Raw genomic sequence first — 21,545 nt, 5'->3', positions numbered from 1 at the left:
TATGTGAGCCTTACCTGGACATGCAGTTGTGAAACACTGCTGGGCCTGCATCCCCTCTCCTCTGCAGTGCCAAAGCACATCCTGTGGGGGGCTACTGCAGACCCTTTTCCTTGTTTGTACTCCTGTGCCACATGATCTGCTGCAGCTGTCCCATGGGCTCCAGGGCCCCCAGAGGCCACAGAATCGTTCATCTGTGGGGATCCAACCGGAGGTCTCATCTCCATCCCCACAATCAGCTATCCCATTGCACACCTACGCGAGAAGTACAGAAAGAAAAATACAGAGGTGAAAGAGACTGGCTAAGACTTACATGGGTGGAGAGAACGAGGAAAGTAGGGAGGGAGAAAGAAAGGAAAGTAGGAGGAAGATTTGCATCTTATGACCCGTGAAGAGCTTACATAATTGCAATGTCTTAATGATGAGATTTTTACATCAAAATTATCGTGAATCGTATGACTTTCTGGTGCATTACATTGGTATGAATTCATACTTTTTAGAACCCACACAGTAAAGTATTATTTTTTTTAATAAGAAGAACGGAGGCGATGTGTGGTTGGATGTGGAATGCTCTATCTGGTCTCTGATGCTTACCTGTTTAAATGAGATACATTTGCCATCTCCACATGAATACTCTTCACATGGGGTCACTGTCTGGTTCTTGTCTCTGGGTGGAGCAGCAGTGCTGATCCCACTATCTGTAAACAAGGCATTGAGAGTGAATCAAAAAGACTACAGTACCTCATATGTCCACTGCACTCGAGTACAGACCTAAAAGCATCCCATTACAAGCATCTCCAAGATATGGTCAATTACTGCTAAAGGCCCTCAGAGAAGCAAACGTTTGGCCTGCCCCTATATCCTTCATGAATATACATTTATATACTGTAGGAAATTGGGTTATTAGTTGTGTGGCTTGCACACGTAATAGGTCAACAATTGTGATTAATGGGAACCGAGCACCCCATTGTAGAGCTTGACTCCCTCAGGGTAGCGAGGCAGAGCAGACCATGGCCTACTCGGGGGAGATGGTGTGAGACAGTAATCACTATTCACTGGCATGCAATCATAACACTCAATCAATGATTGTCCGATCAGTAATTGTTCATTTTTATTTATTACAAACACACTACTGAATATTATGCAATACTTTTTATTATTTATATATATATATATATATACATCTATATATATGTATGTATATATATAGGCATGTTGTAAAATACCATAGATGAAATTGTATATTGACAAATGATCCCCTAAAGGAATCATATAAGCATTTCAAGTAAGTCTATTGGCTTGGTCAATGTTCAAGAGCAACAAACCACATGTTAAAATCATAATTTTGTACTTAAATGCAATCTTCAAAAACAATAATCATGCGTGAAGGCACTTATTAATGTTATTAAAGCATGTTCTCTTTGATCAATAATGATGACAACATTATTAAATTAATAGAGCAAAACATGCGCATGTGTATTTTTTATACATTTTCCAAACATAAAAATGCAAATATAAAAGCAGCCCCTAGAGGGATCACATTTTAAGTTTATTGCATTATGACCATAGACTTGGCCCCACAGAGCGCTTCAAGACATGTGTTTTCTTTAAACACTTTCAGGCTCTTCAGGCCACAACAACTGCAGCCATTATGCAACCCGTAGAGAGTGACGTACCTCCAGCTTTAGAGCAAAAGCTACAGCCTTGGGAGTGCCTAAAAACATTAATAAAATCCTGGCGAGGTCCTGGATTTCTGACCCTCCAAAACATAGGATCACTACCCGTAAAACATTGTTTAGTGGGAGCTGCTGCACTCCTGAAGCTCCCCAAACCTCCTGCAATTTATTGGTGATGCCCATACCATCCTGGGCCACCACATGGACAAAAATGCACAAATGAGGAAGCCCCACAGGTCATAATGGGATGCTCCAGTGAGACAGTGGATATTATAGCAGCGGGTGTCACGTTGTGCTGGGACCCCCCATGTCTTTTCTTTGTGGGTGTTTTCTTTGGGTGGAGTACCCGGTCCCTCTCGGGCACCCCATGCCTCTATTTCATTGAGGGAAGTTGAGGGAGCCCACCCAGCGCTGCTCCTCCAGCCCCAAGTAAGGGTATGGGAGTCTGCAGCATCTTTCTCCCTGCCCGCTCTTGCTGCCCAGGTGCAGCCTTCTGCGGTGGTCGTCTGCTCCCCCAAGATAAGGTCACCGGGAGCCGGGATAAGTGGGGGCGTGATGGCGCTCACCCATCATGCTTGGCCTTCAGGGGTCAGGGATCGAATCCCACCCTTCGATGATAATTACGCCTGGGGTATGGGGTCCCCAGACCATACTGAGTCTGGGTAGGGTAACCATGCATGCCCCCGCCATGAGAGATAAATCCTGTGCCGACCCCGGGCCCTGACCCACCCCAGGATAAAGTAAGAAGCAGTGGCAGAGCCCACGCACTTGGTGCAGACCAAATATCAGAGGTTGCCAAGATTTAAAATGCCATAACTCAAGCCCTGTTGGACTGATTTTGATGATATTTGTCTTATTGTACTCCTGGTGGTGAGCTCTAGCCACCATGGACAGTCACAGCAGACCTCCTCACAACCAAAACAGTGTAGTCCTCAGGGAGCTGGTTCTTCTGGCTCCCTGTGCCAGCCTTTCTCCTGGTCTTACTTTCTGGGCACAACAGTCCAGGGCTTTCCCCTAGCAGGTCCTCAGTGGGTGTAAGGGGGCCAGCCTCACTAGCCCTTAGGAAGACCCACTGGCCTGTGTCAACTGGGCAGACTCATTAGTCCTTTCTGGACATAAGGGGATCTTCCTTCCACTTTTCCATGGCATCCCCTTTGTCCAGCAGTGAAGTGCAGAAAAACACCAGGCAAGAGAGATCACTCCCTTGTGCAAGAGATTTTAAGAGGAGAGGAAGGTTGCGGAAACCAGACACCCCTAGTCAATCCTAAGGTGCCACATCACCTCTCCGCCCCTGTCCCAACCCTCTTGCACAGCATGCTGGGACGGTTAAAAGCGGTGCCACTCAGCAGTCACTGACACCAAAAGGTCAAAGAGAGTCCCCTCCTGGATTGGCTCCAGTTGCCTGGGCTTCCTCCTTTGTTCAGTGGGCTTCAGGCCCACACCCACTACAGTGTGACAGCAGATTGATTGAGGCAGATCATTCAGCCCCATCTCTTTCCTCCTAAGGAGCTAGGTGAAGTTCTGTTAATTGCTCCCTTTGTGTGGGGAGGCCTTTGTTCCAGCTGCTGGAAAGATATGTAATTAACTGGGGAGTTGATGTAGCCTTATGGCTAGAGCGGTCGATCTTGAAGCTGGGGAACCGGGTTCGAAACTTGGCAACGAAGCTCAACATCCTGTGATTCTGAGCAAATCACTTAATCTCCCTATGCCTAACAAAAATTAATGTGTGCATCTGTAACAGAACTGGTACTCATGTAAAGCGCTTTGTAATCTGATATCTTCAGGTCAAGTTTGGGCTATGCAAATCTAAAATAAAACTGGGCACAGCAGGGTGACAAAAGGTCTGGGTTCTGATCTTGAGCTGAGCCATTGAAATATGATCATTAAACATGACCCATAAAGTGTATAGATATCATTTTGGAATTTGCACAATTGATTTTACCCCACAGGTTATGCCTTAATTCGATATGTCAATGGTCTCTATACGGCCTAAGGGAAGCAAAACTGCACTCTAAGGTAGTTCTTTCCCTATGTGTATAATAAAGTGTCACTACAAACAAAACAGTAAATCACACTGACTTTCCCTATTAGTGTATGCTAACATTATAAGGCCTACCCCAGGTCAATAGCTAATCCTGCAGAGTCTCCATTGCACCATGCTACCTGTACACAGTTACCGGGCTGAGCATGACAATAGTCTCCCAGGTGCAAACCACACAAGGGTGCATAATTGTGTGCACAAGTGTTTATATGTAACCAGCCAAATGCCCCTTAATCTAGATGTGTCGCAACAGAATTTTCTTAAAAGGCTGACACTGCAGATAAATGCACACAGTCTGAATGCCATATGGTTACCGTGGGTGAGACACGTTTTGAGGCTCACCCACAATAAAAAGTAAAAAACCGGTTGGTCAAAAAAGCAATATAATCCGGGTGTACTGAATGGGCTGAACCCAATTGCAAGACGTGCTACCGTCCAGCTGAAAATAGGGACGGTATAGCCATCACTAATGGGTACTCTTACCTACTCAGCAGTAACAAGTGGTAATGGGTTCTGACAAGACACACCATTCGACAGTTGTCCTTGAATACTGCGAACTTCCACTTGCCTTCATATGCTAAGAACACTCATCCAACTCAACTGTTTGGAAGCCTATCCGTACAGGGGACCCAGACTGCACTAAGAACCCTTCTGGGCCTAGATTCAATGCACCGAGAACATTAAACACCTACAAGGACTGAGCAGGTGTATGCCCATCCTTGCCAAAGGTCACTGAATGCTGTATCATCACACCATTCTTGGCACGGGTTCAATGCCTCAGTACTGATGCCAACACAACAGACAGGTCTGAACCCTGTCCCAAGGGTCACCATTTATTCCTCTCTGGAGAATACACAACCCAGTACCCTCACTCAAACATGCCACACAAGCCCCTTTAACAGGCCACTGACCATCACCCACACAAGTTACTCTGGGGTTTAAGCTGCCACCGCACCCTCTTGGAATGACTGTGCCCCAACCCAATCTCAGAGTGCTCCCAGATAAGAGTCATTCCAAGGCAGTTTCCACCACAGGAACCCCTCACCTGTGGACTTCCTCCACTCCCACTGGGGCTGCAGGACAGTGAGTGGGACATGCCTGACTCAGACCAGCTGAAGCAACTTCCCAGCCTCAATGCCACAACCATGAAGACCATCTAGGGAGCATAAAGATCTGCTTTCACCACACTCAGGAGAGAGCTTGCCTCCTCCTTCTGAGTCCCTGCCTGGCAAACCCAGGACCTGGAGAGTCCTCAGAGTATCTATCCCAAAGCTGGTACACCAACAATGCACCAGTCAGGGGCCTGCTTAGGGCAGCGCCTCCTGCACAATGTCACCATGCAGGGGGCTGCACCCACCTGCCAAACTAAAGACTAGTAACACAGGCCTTCAAGGGACCTCATGGCATCTATCCCAAGACTGGTACACCAGCAATGCACCAGGCAGGGTCCTGCTTAGGGCAGCACCTTCTGCACACCCTCACCACGCTGGGAGACGCATCCACCAGTCAGAGGGCATCTGCCCTCAGACCAGAGATATGACCCCAGAGAACCTACCTGATTGGACCGCCAGTTGAACATCGACTCAGCTTCCCTCTCAGGTACAGGGACAAACAGTCCTAGGATGACATCCTACACTGTTCTCAGGCAATTGCCTACCCTACCATACCCTGACAGTTCAGGGTCTACCAATAACACATCCTGGAAACCTAGGGATTCCTTCCCCCATCTCTGATCTCCTCAGAATCAGCCACTACACCTTCAATCTGAGGAACCATCCCTCCACAGGGCCACCCACCTCTGTGGGCCACACTGGGCTGGCTCCCCCTCCTCACCACATAACTAATGAGGGGCATGGGTACCGCAACTGTCTCGCATCTCCACTGTGGAAAAATGTCTTGGGTACCTCTCACTTTCCTGGCGGACACATCTAGGGAGGGTTAACTACCTCTGAGCACCTTCCTGCCCCACCCTTACAGTGGTACCCAGCCTGCAGCAATGGTGGGAAAACTGTAAAGAGGATGACTCCCTTGCGGAAAATCTGCACTGCCCACGGCAAGAATTTGCAGGAGCCCCCAATCACCTACTATTCCCCCAGAAGTAATGTCCACACCTACACCAAAATCTATGGTGTAGGTACCTTCTGTAACCCCTAATCCTATAAAGAAGTACCCTCCTCATACAGGCCTATTGTGTAGTGCTGGGGTTCAAAGGGCACTCGAGTCTAGAACACTCCAATGGCAACACTATGTGCAAACGTCTTCACATCATAAAAAAAATACAAACTGGTCATAACAAACACATTTAATACAGTAACCTGCAATCAATAAGTTCACATGACATATGTGGGTAAGGGCTTTCCCTTCCATATCCAGAGTTCACCCAATCAACCCTTTAAAATCATCCCAGAGTCTTGTGCTCTGACATTTGCGAAATAATGCATAGGTAATGAGTGGCAAAACTGAACTCATCAAATGTTATCAATGAGTTCTGGAACTGGGTACTGTCATCCCAGTGCTGAGCACCAATGCAGGACATTGGGTTAATAGTTGTGTGGCCTGCAAAAGTAATAGGTCCACAATTGTCTTTACTGGGAACTAAGCACCCCATTGTAGCACTTGACTTTCTCAGGGTAACATGGCAGAGCAGTCCAAGGCCTACTCAGGGGAGGTGGTGTAGCCTAGTACTAACCATTCACTAACGTTCAATAAATGATTGTCCATCTATAAATTTTCTTTAAAAAAGGAGAAGTACATTTATTACAAACACACTACTAAATACTATGCAATAATTTACTAATATGTACATTGGCACGTTAAAAATACCATAGATGACATCGCATATTCACCATTGACCCCCCTAAAGGGGTCATATAAACATATCAGATACGTCTATTGGCTTGGTCAAGGTTCAACAGCAACAAACCATATGTTAAAATCATAATGTTTTACCTAAATGCAATCATTGAAAATAATTATCCAGTGTATAGGCACATATTAATGTTAATAAAGTGTTTTCACCCTGATTACCTATGATTGACATTATTAAATCAGTAAATCATATAAAGCGTGCAACACGTTTGTGTACTTTTATATATTTTCCAACCATAAAAATGCAATTATGAGAGTAGCCCATAGGGGGCATCACATTTTAAGTTCATAGCATTGCAACCAAAGTCTTGACTCTTAGAAGACGTTTCAATACAGGTATTTTCTTTAAACACTGTCAGGCCCTTCAGACCACAGCAACTGTAATCATAAATACAACCCCTAGACAGTGCAGCACTCCCACCTGTAGAGAAAAAGCTCCAGCCTTGGGAGTACTTCAATAAAATCCTGGCAAGGTCCTGGATTTCTGACCCTTGCAAACATAGGGTCAGTACTTGCAAATCGTTGCTCAAGGGGGAGCAGCTGTGCTTCTGCAGCCCCCAGCACACTTCCCACAATTTATTGGTGGTGCCCCTGCCTTCCTAGGGCCACCAAAAGGAAAAACATGCACATAAAAAAAGCTTGTTACAGAACAATGGGGTAACCCAGTGATTAGCCAGACCTGGGTCAAACACAGAACAAAAGGGTTGGTTAAAGTGGAGGGAAAATAGGTATACAAATCACATCACTTAAAATAAACACTATTTTCAAGTAGGTCTAAAATTTTTGCTAATTTATATAACAGTCGGCATAATGAAATCAATCTGTACAATTGCCTAACGGTGCTCCAAGAGGAAGTGAAAGTAACAAGGTGCTCGCAAGAGTGCTCGTGTAAGGGTTTCAAGGCTGAAGTTAGGAAATTCACAATATTTACATTCATTAGGCAAACACCTGTCTAGCCAGCTACAAGGTATTTATCAGAGTTTTGAAGAGTATCAAACATAACCATTTCCCCCTCCTGGAAGAAATCCCCTGACTAGTTAGGACCACCCCTTTCCCATTGAGCCACATGAGAGTCCCCAAGGATTTCTGGCAGGTTGATGTGGGGAATAAAAATTGAAGTGTCCCAAAACCTAGTTTCTTTCTAATCGTTGCCCAGATTGTAAAATAGCAGCGGAGTGTCTTAAATCTCACTCTTCCATAACACCCATATTCTAGCTGCTGCCAGAGGACCCCCACCCCATGCCTCATTCCCCATCAAGAGTTCATACGGAGTAGGGCAATGTAATCTGGCTTCCCCTTTTATCCCTAACATGGTAGCTATCTGTTGCCCAATGGTGGCCCAAAAATAAAGTCTTATATTAGGTACCCCTAGCCCCCACGCTCATGTGGGGGAGTCAAGTATTTGAGCGTCCTTCCAGATCTAGAATAAGCCCACAGAATCCTTCAGATAGCACCTTCAATTATATGAAACCATTGATTCTAGACTTGAGTGGCTAGCTCTAAAAAAATAAAGGATTTTGGGGTGGAAGACCATTTTGACCAAATGAGATCTTCCTATCAGAGACAATTGTAAATTATTTATTCTAGCAAATTCCCCTCTAGTTTTCTTAATTAATGGATCTTAGCTCATCCCCGTGATTTTATCAATGTCAGTTGTTATATTAACCCCTAGATACATAGCCCCTTCCACAACCCGCCTGTCCTCCAACTCCACCTCTCCGTTCTATGCAATTTGGGTTTTATCCTGATTTAAAAGGTAACCCGAAAATTTGACAGACTGGTAAGCCTCTTCCTAGATTTCCATCAATGCGATTCCGGGAGCTGGGGTGACAACTGTTAGATCATCAGCATAGGCCAAGATTTTTTAATCCCAGTTGTAGGATCTGACAGGCAGTATTAATTTATTATTTTCTATCCTCTTAATCAGTGGATCAATATATAGGTCAAATAGCAAGGGAGAACAAGGACATCCCTGTCTTGTCCCTTTTGTATCATGATTGAATATTCCTGCACCTCATCAATGAAATCCTTGCTTTAGGCCGTTTATACAGTGCCTTTAGAGCCAGTCCAAACCTAATCCTATGCCAAATTTTTTTAAATAAAGGCCCAGAGATAGGGCCAAGAAACCCCAATGAATGCTTCTTCTGCATCCAGAAGCATTCGAACCATAGGATCTCCCCTAATTGAGGATGCATCAAAAAGTGTGATAACCCGCCTTATGTGATCTGTGGTTGCCCAACCTGGAATGAACCCATGCTGTCACAGAGAGATGATTTTACTGATTATCCCAGGGAACCTTTCGCCAAAATTTTGGAATTGATTTTAGAGTCGCTTTTCATTAGGGTAAGTGGCTGGTATGAACCTAACTCGGAAGGAGGCTTCTCTTTCTTAGTAACTACTATAATATTCGGAATGTATGAAGGTACGACGCATACCATCACAACGCGTTCCTTTACAACGCGTCCCTTACAACGCAAGTCGTTACAACGACTTGCGTTGGGGGCGCGGATTTAGAATAGTATAATTTACTATTCTAACACCAGTCTCGTGGACACTAGGGAAGGTGTTGGAATAGTAAATATACTATTCTTAATCCTGTAGCGCCCTCCAGCGCAAGTCGTGGTTACGACTTGCGTTGTAACGGACGCGTTCTAAACCTTGGTTTTACGACCTTTATTTGGCTTTGGCCCTGAATCTTGCAGTGCCCTATTTAGATTACTATTAAAATACACACACATAATAAGAGGGAGTAGGTATAAGGTCAACTCAAGTTTTAGCAAATTAAATACTGCTGGGTCATCAATGACTGACCCATATAAAAACATATCGTAAAACTCCCAGTGGACTGTTGACCTCTGTAATGGCCTTATCTTCCCGGACACGAGGGAAGGGACACACCCCATGTGCGTACCCCTTGTGATGTACAATATACCACTTGATATCTAAGTGAATCCCAAACCTTTTTTTCTCGACCCAATATGCGTTTCTTGCAGGCAGATAATATCTGCGTTCAGAAATTGTATAGGGCCACCCTCCGTCTCTTGATTGAGACATCTAAATCACAAATATTGATTGTTGCAATCTGTAGGTTACTCATTCTTAATATATAAATCAGAAACCATTATTAAATCTATGATATTTAATCCTGCCTTCGTGTCTCCATTTTGTACAGATGCCCCTGTCTACTTGGGTATCACCCCCTTAATCGTTCAAACCCTGGCCCACCCTGCAACTTCCCACCCTTCCCACCATACTCAAGCAAATAGGTCATACATGACCTTGGTGATGCCACCTGTGACCACCCCTCCCCAATGTGCACCCGGGCTCCTGCCCACATGAACAAAACATAGGGAAGAGAACACTAGAGTAGGAAGGATTAGGGGAAGGAACACAGAGTCCAGAATCACGGAAAAAAGAAAAGACCTGCTCTTTGCCCTTAGGCCGTACTTAAACATAACATTTCTTCCTGAGTCAAGCCATATTAGTTTCCATTATAGTTCTACAGATGCTGCACCCCCTTTAATCTCATTCAGGAACTCCAGGGCTTTGATTTCCAAAGTAAAGACCTGTACCTTCCCTTTACATATAACCGTGAGGCTACCTATATTCAATAGGTATGCCTCACAGCCAAGTCCCTGAAAAGGAGAGATCAGCTGATGCAGTCATACCGCCTTTACAGCAAATATTCGACCAGACAAAGAAAGTGTGACCCTCGAAAGTGCGTTTAGCTTCTAGTCTCACCTTCCCAAAAATGGCTTGACAAAGGAGAAAATTGTCAAAAAAGACCAAGACTGCCCTGGGCCTATCGGGTTGCTCTGTAGCTTGGCTTCCCACTGGTGTCATTGGAAAATGATGTACCTGTTCCAGCTCAGTCTCCCAATCCCACTGGGGCAGATCGGGGAAAGCTCCTTTGAGAACACCCACCATGAAAGATGTAATATCATTCCCCTCGATGTTTTCGGCTAGACCTAAGAACTATAAATTATTCAAGCTTCCACTTAACATCCATCATTTGTAAATCCTGTACCTCTTTGTGTTTTTTGTAGTTGCCCAACTTCTGCTTCTATTACTCCAGCCTTTTCTTCCACTAGGGTTACTCTATCTTTCATTTCTGAACAGGCCTTGCTGATCTTCCGTATTGACCCTTGCAGGTTCTCCGCAGCCTGGTGGGCCCTGAAATTCTCCAGCCGTGCCTCCCCTTGCATTTGTTTTAGGGTGGAGTAAATCAGCTTGATAGAGGGGATGTCTGCAGAACCTGAGGTAGTGCCTAGCCCAGAATGGGGTATACCCTCTGTCCCAGTCATCATTGTAGACCTGCCTGGTGGCAAAGTAGTGACATTTTAATTTACAAGCAGGGTTTGTGTCCGTATCTTGGCTGCTTCTTCTCGCCCTGGATTTCTTTCTGCATTTTTGGGTGGACAATGTACCATGACCGCCCCGGAACGGCACACTGAAGTACCGGTAAAAGACTCTTCATCCGTGGGTCCGGCACTTGCTGCTGACAACTCAGATTCCTCTGTTAAGGAAAATAATCCCCCCCCCCAACTCTGGGGATCCCAGCTCTCTCCTTGTGCTTACCTCCGATCAGTTTGTCCATGGGAATTTAGGAGAAGGAAAATGAAAAGGTTTAGGGATTGTAGCCACATTTTAGAGAGACAAAAGGTTCTCCTTTTTTTCCATGGTCAACAGCCCAAGGGCCGTCTCTTGTGGCCTTCTGCCTCATTGTTACTCTGCTCAGCCAGCCTGGTCCCAGCTCCTACTGGCTTTCCTCCTCCTGACTGCAACATTGTTTCACTATCCTCCCCCAAAGGTAGAGTGTTGACTTGAGCCCTGCCCATCGTTTCTGTATGTCCGAGAAGCGAGGGAGGGCACTCACCTCTCAGATCGCTGGAGGACGACCTCGGGCTAGCTGCAGTGGTTGAAAAGACCCCCACCAGTGTAGGCTGCTTGAGACCGCCTTAGTCAAATTAAGCGTTCACCAGCGGTTGCCTCTTGCAAACCTCCTCTGCATCCTCAGGTCCTGAGGTGGCCAGAACCGGGAACTGCTTGGGGCCACCCTGACCAGTGCATACCTTCTCTGATGACTGCCTGCTGTGGACCTTTTCCGTGTCCTCAAATCGCAGACAGAGCCACAGCATCCTCTGCTTTCTTGGGCGGTGCATTGCGGCGAGACTGAGCAGAGACCCATCCTGCAGCTGGGGCATCCTTTACTGCCATACTGGGTTTTGTTGACATTTTCTGCCAGCGACATGGTGTAAAACCTCCATGTAAGGTGCTGATCACTGATCCGGCTGGGCGGAGCGCAGTCGCCACTACCCCATGCGGGCCACGTAGTGAGAGAGCTCACTAAAGCCAAAGTCAGGCGAGGCTTGGTAAATAAGTTGGAGGATCAGTGGTGTTCCATCGGTTTGGAAAAGAGATACAGCAGCAGAGAGCGAGTACTAATAGGGTTGAGTCGCAATTGCATATGTAAAGATTGTGGTTATGTGGCATAGTGTGAAGGTGTTTTAAATTGCTGTGTAGGTGTAGATGCACTTATTATTGAGCACTTGAAGTTATCTGGTAAGTCCTAGTCCCAAATCCAGGGATAGATATGAATATAATATGTTGTAATTTGTAAGCTAAGTTTTGTGGTGACTGTCATGAGGTACCATTGACCGCACAATTGAGATAAGGGCTATAACTGTGTTATGAAATTACTAACAAAGATTGGTGCTAGTGGATCCTGTTGCGCAAAAGGAGAAACTGCATTAGTCAGGGCGATTTCCCCTGGTTAAACCTTCATCCACGCATGTGTGAGTAAGCTGAAAAGTGTTACTCCAGACTTTTTCTCGTGTGATTGAATACTGCAACATTTTTTAGTGAAGTAGACACAAGTTTTTGTTATTGTGCTTGTTCAGTGTTGCAAAAAAGTGCATTTGTGAAAATTGTAAAGGAGGGTGAACCACTGTGAGGGGTGAGGATTTTGTCATTGTGTGCCGTACTGGGTATGGACGGTTGGTGTAGGTGGTGTGCTGCTATTGGTTGTTACATCACTGAGAGCTGTGCTGCGATAGGACTCAACAGAAGGTCCTGCCTCAGATTGGCTGTTAGGGCCAGATAAAATGTATTGTGGTTACAAGAACAACTTTTGATTATTTGGGGAATTTCAGTTTATGATTTTTGGAATTGTTATTAAAAATGAAATGTTTCAGAGCTATTAGAGATTTGATTAGTGAACATGTGAGGATGCTTATTCGAGAGGGTGAAGCAGCGCCACCAGAAGGCACGGCAGATCATTATATTGCCGTAAGTGTGGGGTCCCACACGTGTATTTGGTTGAGTCAGTGGCATAGGATCACAGAAAATTAAGGTGCATTGAGATGTCCTCACAATGGTACATTTAATTTAAGAATTATTGAAAACTTAGGAAGAGTTTTGTACAAGATGAGGCCACCCCCTAGACCTGCACAATATGAAGCACATAATGCTTGGGTGCATGCTGCCCATGCTTAAGAGAAGGGGAAATATAAGTAAGTGCATAGTTATGTGGCAGTTAGTGGGATGCAGAACAACTAAAGTGGAAAGCTGAGATAATTGAGGGAACTAGGTTGTTCCCTGCATTGGCAGACAAGGACCCCCAGACAAGGAACAAGACAAAAGGAGAGGATAAAAAGAGTGTGACAATGGTTCTGGATATGAGGATGATCATGATTCTAGTGATGCCTTTCTGGATGTACTGTTTTCAGCCCATCCTCCACCCTATAATGTTGCCCCGTCGGATGGAATGAGTGGTGCTTTCACGGGAAACATCCTGAACAACGACTCCGGAACAACGAGTCCTGGAGTCACGAAAGCGTAACAACGACTTGCCTGAACAACGACTCAGCCTTAACCACGCATGTGCGTGGTTAAGGCTGGTTCGGTCTAGTGTTCGGGCAGGGCGGAGTTACGCTTGCGTCGTAGTTCAGGACAAACCTGCCTGCTCTATTTCCGTGTGTACCTTGGAAGCACTATTTCCGTGTGGAATTACTTACATGCACATCTAGGGCCTCATTAGGATCCCCAGAGGATGAGGGAACGTCCGCATGGGCTGCAGCATTCCCTCATGTGCGATCAGGATGTGACCGCCACCCTGGCTGTCACATCCTGGATATTTAACATTGCGGAGGGTGCTGCTTCAAGCAGCACCCGTCGCAATGTTAAAAGTGTTAAAAGTGCATGTTTAACATTTACATGCACAAAGCGGCAGGCACCGCACGGTGCCTGCCGCTTTGTGCATGTAAATGCTGGGGGGTACCATAGGTACCCCCCATGTGCACCCCCCACCCGCCAACACCCTGGGGGCCCGCAACGGGCCCCCAAAATCAAAAGTACACATGCTTTTCCACGGCGGAAAAACTGCCGCGGAAAAGCATGTTTAGAAATGCATCCTAATTCGGCTGGCGGTGTCTGATAGACACTGCCAGCCAGATGAGAGCTTTTCCGCCGCGGTTGTAATCCGACCGCGGCGGAAAAGCGGCGGACAGAAACCAAGACCCACCAGCCATCGTAATGCGGCGGTGGGTCTTTGGTGAGTCCGCAGAGGATTTTCCGCCTCCTCCGGGCCGGAGGTGGCTTCCGCCGGCCCGGAGGAGGCGGAAAATCCTCCATCATAATGAGGCCCATAGTATGTATCCATCTGCACTGCCCCCACTACAATGCCTGATGTGAAGCGTCCTTCTTTGCCCGCCTCTGAGCTCCACTGTACCAAAAAGATCAGCCTGCTACATCCGAAAACAATGGCTGGTCCTAAAACTCTACAAAGCAGAAACTGACTGACTAATGATCTTTTCTAAACATCGCGAGTTAGGAGGAGCGTCACAGAGTACCAGATAAGAGAGTTTCATTTTCAGGGGGTGGGGGGTTTTGGGTTACATTTTAGTTGGGGTGGGGTTTAGTTAATAGGGTTTGAGGGTAATCATGTTTATTTTTAGAGCGGCGGAATTCATTTTTAGAGGGAAGGGTGTTTGGAGTAATAATAAAGGGTTTAGGAGGCTTCGGGATTCGTTTGTAGGGGTTGGGGTTAGTTTAAAGGGTGTATGGGTGAACGTGTTTGCTTTTAGAGTGTGGGAAAAAAGTTTTTAAAGAGTGGGAGGTTTGGGGTAATAGTTTAAAAGCATTTTTATTAACACGCATTCCTTTACCACGAAAAATAGTGGTAAAGGAATGCGTGGTAAAAAAAATCGTGGTTTAGACGAGGTCGTGGTTGCGACCTCGTTGTTAGGGAAGTCGTGGTTGGGGCAATCGTTGTTGCGATATAGAATCGCTTTCACGGGTGGCAACTCCCTTAAGAGCCCCTGTGAGTCTAAATCAAATCCCTAAGCGAGAAACTTATGAGATTCACGCTTCTCGGAATTCTTCTGTTTCTAATGCCCCAGATGCAATAACTGCTCCTGTCACTATTGATACTGCTGTTCCTTGGTATAAACCTGAATCATCTGGGGGTACGCACAGTCCTTGACAGTTCCAAATGGTGCAAGCATGCCAGCTGCAATCCCTGTGGCCCCGGCTAGGAGGGTAAGAACTCCTTTATTCCCAACTAAGGTAACCCACCATAGGAAAGCCCCTGTGTCTTTGAAACTGAGTACAGCAGGAGTCACTCCTATAGAGAAGCCTGCTCAGATACTTCAACATTCTTGCATGTCCATTTGGAAATCACCCCAATATATTTCAAGCAGCAGCCCCATAGGAGTAAAGTTCAATACATCAGGATTCAAAAATGTTGCCAATTCACAGGAGGTAGAAGACTTGGTTAGATTCTTTAACAGGTCCCCTAGAGGTTGTGAAAGTTCAGAGGTAATTAGGGATATCCAGATCTCTGAGAAACATAAACCTGTAGATGTGCCAGAATGAAATTTGAATTAGATGAGCTGGTTTCAGGTAATTTGTACTTTTCCCACATAGACACCTATCAGGAAGATAAACTCATATATATGTGTAAGGATGTCAAATGACGTGCATAACAAGCTTGTGATAACGTTTCCGGGTTGGCCCGAGTGTATGGCATAGATCTTAAAAAGGCAAAATCTTTACAGAAGAGTTACTGTGTGAGGCTATAACAAGTATGAGGATCTCAGGAATTAAATTACAAATTAAAGAACTAATTGCCAGCATATGGAAGTGGAAAGATTTAGTCAAATGGGCAAGCAGATGGGACAAAAAGAAAGATTGAAAGAAATCAAAAGTAGGATCTACCACAGGGGGAAAGGGGGAACACCTCCAGGTGTTCTAGATGACATGGGAACAGAGTTTACCACTTAGAGAGGTGCCACGGAGCAGGATTGATCTTGCATCATTTACGAGAGAATGCAAACTTAGCATAGTCTTAAAGTTAGAACAGAGGGGGCCATTTGTAGAAGTTGAGGTGAATGGCCACCCTGTGTCATTTTTGATTGACACTGGTGCTAACTGCTCCACCATTAGAATAGCGGAAGTACCAAACCTAACCCACTCATAAATAAGAATCCAAGTTGCAGAATTTGCCAATAAACAAATGACAAAGTCTGTCATAGTCTGACAAAGTCTGATTGAAGAAAGACATCAGTTTGTGGTGGTGGATTCCAGTCCTGTAAATCTTTTAGGATGAAATCTGTTATGTATATTGAATTGTATCATATATTGTAGACCAAAGGGTGTGGAGATTCAGACCTATGATGAAGATATTGATTTCAAATTAGCAAGCCAGGGGACAGTCTTGAGTTGTACCCTGTGATGGCCACCGTTAAATTTCCACTCGATCTCAAAGATACGGGAAGCCTAAAGTCTGGGATTAAAGGACATAGGTTTCATTAAAGAAGTTTAGCTTCTCTGTATAAATCCCAAGCCAAATGCTTAGTACCCTAGAACTCCTCAGTACAGTTTAATGCCTGAAACAGTCAATGATACAGCAAGACATATTAAGGTAGACAATGAGAAGTCCATGTAGCTCACCCATTAAGGGCCTGCAGAAACCAAACTATAAATACTGCATTGTGCAGGATTTAAGAAAGATTAATAATATAGTAATACCTAGTTGTCCTATGGTACCAAATCCAGGTTACATGTGAAGCTGCGTGGTTCACTGTGATCAATTTGTGTCAGGCTTTATTCTCTATATATTTGCATGAGGACAGTCAGTACATTTTAGCCTTCCGGTTCCAAAATCATGTATTGGCATGGTGCTGAGTCCCAAGAGCCCTTTGATTTCCAATCAAATCCTCAAAAAGAATCTTAAGTCCTTGGTAATGCCCTGTAATTATGTCCTGGTTTAATATATCAACAACCTATTTGTGGTGTCGGACATTCGAGAAGCTTATAAACAAGATACTATTGAACTGTTGAACCACTCAGCAGAGAATAGGCATAAAGTGTCCCGAGCAAGTTACAATACTGCCAAAAAAGATGTCCTGTATTTCGTATACCAGATTGAGAAGAGAGCAAGGAACGAATCACAAGAGAGAACATCTGTGATTCTGAAAATGAATCAGCAAACAACCCAAAGAGAAATTAGGATGCTTCTGGAAATGGTAGGCTACTGTCCCCAGTGGATACCCAGCTTTTCCCTTATGGCCAAGCCTTTAGAAAGGCTGACACACAAGGATATGTCTGATCCAGCACCATGAGACAATTGTTTGGTTGCATTCCTGGAGCTGAGAGAATCCATCTGCCGTGCCCTGGCACTAGGAATGTCTGATTCCAACAAAGCCTCTATGCTTTCCTGCAGTGAGAGGAAGTGTTGGTTTTTCTCCGTGCTCACACAATTGTATTGGGATTGCATGAAGACCTGTGGCTTATTTTTCTACTTCTCTTGATCCTGTAGACGCAGGAATGTCCGATAGCCTTAAAGCTATAGTGGCAGTAGGTGTCAGCATTGAAAGATGTGACAGAACCCACCTGTCAACACCTCCGACGCCGACGATGCAGCACACAATCTCGCACAGTGGATCACCAACTGCGCCGACGACCTCGCTCCTCTGAAGAAACCCCCAGGCAAGACAAGCAACAGAAAAAAACCCGCCCTCAAAATTGCAAAGAAATCATGCCGGACCCTCGAAAAAGCTTGGCGCCACAAACGGACATCAGAAAACATGACAGCCCTCAAGAACGCCACACGCGAATACCACCAGATGATCCGCACCACCAAAAGGACATCATTCAAAGAGCGGCTGGACAACAACGCCCACAACAGCAAGGAACTCTTCAGCATCGTCAAAGAGCTCTCCAACCCCAACGCCAGCAACAACGACATCACACCGTTGCAAGACCTCTGCAACTCCCTCGCCACATTCTTCCACCGCAAGATCGCAGATATACACGACAGCTTTGGACCCCAGACTCCGCCTCCAACCACCAAACCAACGACCCCCACCACCTGCCTCCGCGCATGGACCCCCGTCAGCACTGAAGACAACACCCGCATCATGAACACCATCCACTCCGGCTTCCCCTCCGATCCATGCCCTCATCATATCTTCCACAAAGTCGACACCATCATCGCACCCCACCTCCGGAACGTCATTAACAGCTCCTTCACATCAGCCACCTTCCCGGGAAGCTGGAAACACGCAGAAATCAACGCCCTTCTGAAAAAACCAACAGCGGACCCCAAAGACCTCAAGAACTTCCGCCCCATCTCTCTTCTCCCCTTCCCGGCTAAAGTCATCGAGAATACCGTCAATAAACAGCTGACTGCATTCCTCGAAGAAAACAGCTCGCTCGACCCATCCCAGTCCGGATTTTGAGCCAACCACAGCACTGAGACCGCCCTCATCGCAACCACCGATGATATTAGGACCCTGATGGACAACGGAGAGACGGCCGCTCTCATTCTCATGAACCTCTCGGCGGCCTTCGACACCGTCTGCCACCGTACCCTAATAACCCGCCTCTACAACACTGGGATCCAAGGAAAGGCCCTGGACTGGATCACAACGTTCCTCTCTGACAGAACCCAGAGAGTCCGCCTCCCTCCCTTCCGCTCCGAGGCCACCAAGATCATCTGCGGCATACCCCAGGGTTCCTCACTCAGCCCAACTCTCTTCAATATCTACATGAGCCCCCTCGCCTCCATCGCCCATAAACACAACATCAACATCATCTCCTACGCCGACGACACTCAACTCATACTCTCCCTCACCAAAGACCCTCTCACCACCAAAGTCAACTTCCAGGACGGAATGAAAGAGGTCGCGGAATGGATGCGGCACAGCCGCCTGAAGCTCAACTCAGACAAGACGGAGGTCCTCATCCTCGGACAATCCCCTTCCGCGTGGGACAACTCTTGGTGGCCCACGTCGCTGGGCACCGCACCGACACCCACTGACCACGCACGCAACCTGGGATTCATCCTCGACTCCTCTCTCACGATGACCAAGCAAGTCAACGCAGTCTCGTGTTTCAACACCCTGCGCATGCTCCGAAAGATCTTCCGGTGGATTCCTACCGAAACCAGAAAGACGGTCACCCAGGCCCTCGTCACCAGCCGACTGGACTAGGGGAACGCCCTATACGCAGGAACCACAGCCAAACTTCAGAAACGCCTTCAGCGCAAACAGAACGCCTCCGCACGACTCATCCTCGACATCCCCTGCCACAGCCACATATCAGCCCACCTGAGAAACCTGCACTGGCTCCCAGTCAGCAAGAGAATCACGTTCAGGCTGCTCACCCACGCACACAAAGTGCTCCACAACATGGGCCGAATACCTCAACAACCGCATTTCTTTCCACACCCCCACCCGCCAACTCCGCTCCTCCAGCCTCGCCCTCGCCACCGTCCCACGGATTCGCAGAACCACCTCGGGAGGAAGATCGTTCTCCTACCTTGCAGCGAAGACATGGAACTCCCTCCCCGCACACTTACGACTGACCCAGGCCCATCTCACCTTCAGGAAACACCTCAAGACCTGGCTATTCGAGCAGTAGCAGCTTCCCCCCCCCCCCTTCTCCTCAGCGCCTTGAGACCCTCACGTGTGAGTAGCGCGCTCTGCAAATGTATTGATTGATTGATTGACAATATAGTCATGTGACACCCTCTTACTGCCATGGTGCACCAATCTGTTGAGATATTGCTAACAAGTACTCGCACTTAGCACTTGAAGAACACAGGTTGACTAAATATGAACAGACTATACTTGCTGCTAAAAACATTACACTGAAAAAGTGTGCTTCATTGAATACTGCTACTCTGATACCAGTTGTTGCCTGAAGGGGAAAATGATGATGGGGAAGTAGAACATGACTCTAAATGTCACAGAACTATGCACCAAGTTGAGACCAGATATTCAAGATAAGCCCCTGGCAGAGTCCGATTGTATGCTTTTTATGGATGGTTCTTGCTTCAAGATGATGGGGAACCCTAAGAGATGCTTACCTAGGGGCATATTTACAAGCCCCTTGCGCCACGTTTACGCCGCCTTGCGTGACGCAACAGCGGCGTAAACGTGGCGCATCCCTGCGAGGCATTTACAACGTGACGCTTCTAGCGAGATGCGTCACGTTATAAAGCCCAGCGCCACAATGGGGGCGTTCTCACGCAGGGTGGGAGTTCTGGCGCCTGTGCACCTCGCAAAAGTGCCTGCGTGAAATCTACAAGATTTCACGCAGGCACTTCCGCGACGCTGCTACGTCAATTCCTTACGCCTGCTTGAAGCAGGCGTAAGTACTGACGCAGCATGTTAAGTATTGGGCGGCCCTGAGCATTGCTGGAGTTGCGTCGCGCTTGCGACGCGACTCCAGCGATGCGCCGGGCTTACGTCACGAGATGCATCACGCATCTGCCTACCCTTGCGCCACGGCGCGCCGCATTGTAAATGCGGCGCATCTGCCGTGACGCAAGGGTAGTTTTGCGTGACGCATTTGTTCTGGCGCATCTCTGCTGATATGTAGAGATGCGCCAGAACTCGTAAATATGCCCCCTAGTCTTTACCATGGTGCGGTTAGTGGAAGCCTCTTGGCTCCATGGTGTGGCATATGCACAGGTGGCTGAACTTGTTGCTCTTAATAGAGCCTGTTGTGTTTCAGAACAATTGAGAATGAATTATTACTGATAGTACGGCATTGGTGTGGTCTAATGATTTTGGATAGTTATGGTCAACCTACTTTAAAGCATCTTCTTAGAGACAGTGATATACTTGATTAGAAGACCTTGACTGTTGCATTACTTTCACAAAATAACTTTACAAGAACTTTAGTGCGATATTGCTTTAAATAAGCACTCACATTGAGGTAAAGTATGTACCATCTAGCCATTAGTCTATTCAAGTATAAGTGTCACCTTTCACCAGTGCTGTTGTCCAACACACACACAAGAAAAATGTAGGGCATATTAACACGGGTTTTATCTCCACTTTTTTGGTTTTAAAAGACAAAAGAGCGGAGATAAAGCTATCGCCCTATTAACAAGAGGGTGCTAACATGCATAATCGCATGTTAGCACCATTGTTCGCTACGCCTCCCTTTGCATCTCTAATGAGATGCAAAGTGGGCGTTCCACACCTAAATAACATGAGAAATGTCGCTAACCAACATTTCTCAAATTAACAAGCTGCACGCTAAGGAGCATAGCGACAAGAAAAGTAGCGCTAACCTCGGTTATCGCTACTTTCCTTACGCCTGCTTTTAGTCTGACTTAGCCATTATATCCACGGGAAGGTGGATATAATGGCTAAGTATGCTCTGCCCTATCATCAAGCTATCGCCAAATGTTGTGCTATTATCACTGGATTTTGGCAGCTTGCGCTTGGAATTGTATTGCTTTTGAGATGAGCGTTGCTGATTGCACGCTATCTCAGCGATACAATCCAGCATTAGCCGGCGATAATTATCCTCGCGCTAAGAGCGCTGAGCGATAATTATCGCCCGCCCTTGCTGATATGCCCTGTAATTCTCTAATCGTGTCCAAAGAGTAATCATGGTGGTATTTTCTAACCTTTTTGACAAAAGCACTATTTTGCATGCTCAAT

At 46.4% G+C, this 21,545-nt stretch overlaps 1 protein-coding gene across 1 annotated transcript in view; it reads right to left on the bottom strand.

Annotated features, from left to right (window-relative positions):
• The window catches only part of LOC144784018 (SCO-spondin-like), a 1,726,865-nt gene that overhangs the window by 1,385,597 nt on the left and 319,723 nt on the right, over nucleotides 1-21,545 (bottom strand). The window contains exons 33-34 of the mRNA XM_078662721.1: nucleotides 592-662; nucleotides 15-252 (exon numbers count right to left, since the gene is read on the bottom strand). Coding sequence (XP_078518847.1) covers nucleotides 15-252; nucleotides 592-662 — 309 coding nt within the window. The remainder of the gene's footprint in view (nucleotides 1-14; nucleotides 253-591; nucleotides 663-21,545) is intronic.

Source organism: Lissotriton helveticus, chromosome 10 (genome assembly GCF_964261635.1).
Source record: "Lissotriton helveticus chromosome 10, aLisHel1.1, whole genome shotgun sequence".
NCBI classification, from domain to species: domain Eukaryota; kingdom Metazoa; phylum Chordata; class Amphibia; order Caudata; family Salamandridae; genus Lissotriton; species Lissotriton helveticus.
The sequence above is the reverse complement of the archived record's forward strand: the minus strand, read 5'-3'. Positions and strand labels throughout refer to the sequence as shown.